This window comes from Capra hircus, chromosome 22 (genome assembly GCF_001704415.2).
Source record: "Capra hircus breed San Clemente chromosome 22, ASM170441v1, whole genome shotgun sequence".
NCBI lineage: Eukaryota > Metazoa > Chordata > Mammalia > Artiodactyla > Bovidae > Capra > Capra hircus.
This window is the reverse complement of record NC_030829.1, coordinates 57,971,173-57,976,194: the sequence shown is the minus strand read 5'-3', so window position 1 is coordinate 57,976,194 and position 5,022 is coordinate 57,971,173. Positions and strand designations below refer to the sequence as shown.

At 46.6% G+C, this 5,022-nt stretch overlaps 1 protein-coding gene across 2 annotated transcripts in view; it reads left to right on the top strand.

The window, feature by feature from the left end:
* LSM3 (LSM3 homolog, U6 small nuclear RNA and mRNA degradation associated) overlaps positions 161-5,022 on the top strand; it is a 38,240-nt gene continuing 33,378 nt past the window's right edge. For both annotated transcript variants that reach the window (XM_018066885.1, XM_005696141.3), the window contains exons 1-3: positions 161-267; positions 1,458-1,568; positions 3,944-4,039. In XM_018066885.1, the coding sequence (XP_017922374.1) occupies positions 247-267; positions 1,458-1,568; positions 3,944-4,039 (228 nt within the window). In that variant the 5' untranslated portion in view covers positions 161-246. The remainder of the gene's footprint in view (positions 268-1,457; positions 1,569-3,943; positions 4,040-5,022) is intronic.

Here is a 5,022-nt window from a genome sequence, read left to right as displayed (position 1 = left end):
GGCTCCGCCCCGAGGCGGGGCGAGAACGGCCCCGCCCCCTCGCGTAGGCCACACCCCCACCCCGCGCCCCCGATGAAGCTCCGCCCCAGCCCCGAAGTACCAATGCTAGTTGGCGGAAGCGAGAAGCCGCAAGACCGAGTTCTTTCTACTTCCGGTGCCTTTCGTTCTCGCGTTTCCCGAGACCCGAGGCGGGGGTGGGGTTCTCGTGCTCTCGCGAGAGGCGGGAAAGAGCGCAGGGTTTGAAAGATGGCGGACGACGTGGACCAGGTGAGTGTCTTCTGAAGCGCCAGCTCCGAAACAGCTTACTTATTCCCGGGCCTGGTTCTGCCCGGCTTTGCCTGCCAGGGCTGCTCTTTCCAGTCTCACAGGAAGGTGGCCAGTTGTGCCGCCTCTTTCTGGGTCTTCACGGCCTCAAATCTGCCTTTTGGCTAACCGCGCCCCCTCCGAATATTACGCCAGGCCTTGACATCTTTTACTGTTCCAAACCCGCTGAAAACTAATTATTCCTCACTCTCGTCACTTCCTTTCTCTTGAGTATATTTCTGTTTGCCACATACTGTTTAAAATACATCAAGTTTAATACATGAGCCCTTTTTTATTCCTCGCAACAGTCATGAAGGGAGAATGGTGGTAAGTCGTGTCCGAATCCTGCGACCCGTGGACTGCAGCCCGCCAGGCTCTTGTCCATGGGTTTTCTCAGGCAAGAATACTGGAGTGGGTTTCCATTTCCTCCTCCGAGGGATTCTTCCCGACCCGGGGATCGAATCCGCGTCTCCTGAATTGCCAAGCGGATTCTTTACCAGTCATTTGTAAACAGGGAAACTGAGAATTAGAGATGGCACGATTTTTAATCCCAGTTTATAAGTGTCAGAATCACGAGTTGAGCCCACATTCCCAGAGTCACAGGCAGCGCTTTCACCGGTTATCCTATACTGGATGCTGAATACTGATATATTCATCTTACTGGCCAAATGGCTCCCTGAACTCAGCCTGCCCTGCACTGAATTCATGATCCGCCTTCAAACATTGATCTCTACTTAGCATTCTCTCGTATGTGGAAGTCATTAAGTGTATGGTCTTCAGGCTACGAAATGATACTTGAATTAAAGGAGAAGTCCCTGAGAGAGTGACTCCCTCCACCCTGAAATGGGGTCAGACACTGGGGATTTTGAGGGAACAGAGTCATGATTATTTTGTCCTGAGTCCTCTCCGTCTTCTTCATACATTTCAGCCCCCGTTTATCCAGCACTTAGTGTCAGGCGCTGTTCTGCACCTTCATACACTGTCCCTTAAGCCTCCCGACAGCAGTGTTAGGCAGGCACTGTTGGTGCCCACGTTTTACAGATTAGGAGGCTGAGGCACAGGGGTTGCGTGGCTCGCCCGCTGCCACGCGGCGCGGGGGGCTCCGTTCCTTCACCCTAGTCCTGTAGCATCACTCAGCCTGTTTCTTTCATCAGCAACAAACCACCAACACTGTGGAAGAGCCCTTGGATCTCATCCGGCTCAGCCTGGACGAGCGCATCTACGTGAAGATGAGAAACGACAGAGAGCTTCGAGGCCGGCTGCACGTGAGTCGCTGTCTCCTCGGGGTGGTTTCCCTCCCCCTCCTCTGAAAGGTGCAAACCCTCTGCTCTGGAAGAGAGTGTTGACTGTTGACCAGAAGGGGGTGGAAAGTCACCCATATTTCTAAAGGCCAAATGCGATGGTATTTTATTCATATTTTTAACATTTTTTTCCTCTTAATGGAAATGGTGTATTTATTAAAGAACACTTTCATTTCTTTTATTTTTTCCTTTCTGTTTTTTTGTGAATAACATTTACTTGTTCTCCATTCTCATTAAAGTGTTCGGTAAACTACTGACATATATACCTATATAAACTTGTGATTTGTTGTGAAAAAGTTTAGATGGCACAGACATACCTAGAGTAAAAGTAGAGCGCTATTGCTTCTACTGGTAGCCGTTACTTCTGTTGGGTCTATGGTCTTTCAGGTCTTTTCTCTATGTTTATGTACATGAATATGTGTCTGTGTGCACATATTTGCACTGTATACACTACTTCTAAAAAAATAAATGACACCTTTCTATACCTTTTGGGAGAACCGTTCTTTTCCACTTAATCTTTCCTGGAAGTTATTGGTCATGAGTACATGTTAAAGCTTCTTTATTATTATTTTTTAATGACTTTGCAGAATGCTTTACGTGGTCGTAGTGATACCAACGGAGAAGGCAATGGCACCCCACTCCAGTGTTCTTGCTGGAGCCCGTGGAGGAATCCGCCAGGCGGACCGACTGGCGGAGGACCCCGCCCTCGCTGCTAGTGATGCTGCATGCGTCTCTGCGTATGTCTGCACATGGATGTTCCTATAGGATTGCTCCTTTGAGGTTCATTATTCATAAAGAGAGTATGTTAAAGGTTTTGTCTCTTCTTGTTAACTTATTTCTTTGCTGAGTGTGTTCTTTTCATTATTGCCATTCTACCCTAAGTGATGAACATAGCAGCCAGGACAGCTGTTTCTCTATCCCAGAGCGACCACTAAACACCAGCAGGTCCGCTGGCTGTATTCTAAGTGCTTTGCCTGTAATATCTCATTTATCTCTATAACAACTCTGTGAGTGCAGATACTCATTATCCCCATTTTGCACTTGAAGAAGCTCAGGCTCAGAAGGGTCAAGTTGCTTGATTAAGGTGACAGAGCCAGTGGAAAGCAGGGCCAGACTAGAGGCCTAAGCCGCCTGACTGCCAGTCTCTTCAGGACCATGATTCTACCTAATGGGAAACCTAAAGGCAAAGAACCTCCTGTGCTTGGAAAGAAGGTGGAGGCCTAAATCTTAAATTGCAGAAAGGAAGATGAGCCCCAGGACATGGAATAGTGGCAACTTTGCAGAGAAAAATAGAACTGAGCTTTTTTACCTGGGCCAGTGGTGCATAGACAGGCCCTCCTGGACAGACACGTTGCCTTAACTCTTGGAGGCCTCTTCAGTTCTCTGTGTGGACTCACTTCCCTCTGCGCTGAATGACCCCTCCACCCCTGCAACCATCTGGGGATCCTTGCTCTTGTTTGTGTGCTTTGCCTGGCGTTTCCCTGTGTTGCTAATTGGCTGCTTTTATTTTGATGTGAGCTGGTGAACCATTTAACACTTGACTAGAAGTAACTCAGGTGGGTTCTAAACAGGACCCTCTGCCCCTGGCTCTGGAGGTTCGCCATTCGGTCAAATGCATGAGCTTTGGAGGTTAGATCTGAGGACATCCCTGAATATCTGAGTTGCACTATTTGTTGGTTGTGCTGAGCAGTTAATTCTGGCAAGGCTCTGCAATGTGCAGGGTGCTGCTCTGCTCGAGTCTACTTTGTGGTGTTTTGTCTGGGGCAGGGAGGTTTGAGTGACAGTGTCTTGTGCCTTCAGGAAGCTAGTGCTGTCATCTTAGCAGTTAAAGAATTTGCTTTCCTTTCCTGTGAAGTGAAGTGAAGTCGCTCAGTCGTGTCCAACTCTTTGCGACCCCATGGACGGTAACTGACCAGGCTCCGCGGTCCGTGGGATTTTCGAGGCAAGAATACTGGAGCGGGCTGCCATTTCCTTCTCCGGGGGATCTTCCCAACCCAGGGATCGAACCCCAGTCTCGGCATTGCAGATGCTTTACCGTCTGAGCCACTAGGGAGTGCCTCCTTCACTACATGTAACTTCAGATTATTTTGAGTAAATTCGTCTTTGACCATAAACAGTTTTATATTTGTGTTACGTCAATTAAGTAATCATGGGAGATGATCTGCAAAGAAACAGTGTATTAGTACAGCAGGGTTATTTTTTATTTGCATGTAAATTTTGTGGTGTAAGTATTGATGTTATATGTTACTTGTAATTGAGCTATTTGCATATTATAAGCCCTGTTTATTTTTTCCTAATTTGCTTATTAAATTTCTTGGTCCCCCACCTTCCCACTTCAGGCTTATGATCAACATTTAAATATGATATTGGGAGATGTGGAAGAAACTGTGACAACTATAGAAATTGATGAAGAAACATATGAAGAAATATATAAAGTAAGTCATGCAGTTCTAGTCGTCACTTTCAAAATGTCAATTCTCAGAATACAACAACTTATTTATGGAAAGCCTTTCATGTTTTGATACCTATGCATGGGGCTCAGTAGAATGTAACAATTAAAAGCAAAGGCTTTGGAGTTGGACAGACCTGGGTTTCCAGTGTTGGTTTGGCCACTTCCTACCTGGCATATGTTGGGTAGGAAGTACCTTTGCAGATGTAACTTCCTCACTGGTGGGCAGGAATACTGGTCATTTCTGCTTAGCTTGCCAGGATACACTGAGATAGGGCTGTGTAAGAGGCCGCCGTGTGCTGTGTGTAACGGTAATACAGGACAGTGTTTTGTTTGATGTGAATTTATCTATCAGTACTTGTTGGAAACTAAAACTGAGAAATTTAAAAAATATTAACTCATTCAAAACAATAAATGTACTGCACGTTGACATACGTAACATGAATAGACTGTATTTTCTGAAACAAGACATTTAGTGAGGAGTGTCTCTTATGTTGTGCAAATGCTTGACTTAATAGGCAACATTAATTACATCTTCGCTTCTGCATTTAATCTGTTGTGCTACGTTATGGTTGAACATCACACAGATAGGTTAACTGGAATTGAGAGAGTATTTTTGTGGATACCTGCCTGTGATGCTGCCTCCTAACTGAACAAGCAGTGGTTTCTTAAAGATCAGTTGTAGTGCGGACTCCGAGACTGCGTCGGTGAGCTCTCCGTACTCTTGGTGTGTGTGAGGCCGTTGGTCCCTTGCGCTTGGAGTGGACCTTGTATGCATGCACGGTTTTGTTGCACCAGACTCTGGTCATTTGAGAAATACTGGCTCACCGAATCATGCAGGTCTTCCGTGTATCGGCGCACTTTATTCTTCAGTCTTTTAGGGACTGAGAAGCCAGTCTCTGACCCTCCTCTAGCAGAGTGCTTTGCTGTGGAGGCTCAGGCCACAGGGCCGCCTATCGCCTGGATTCA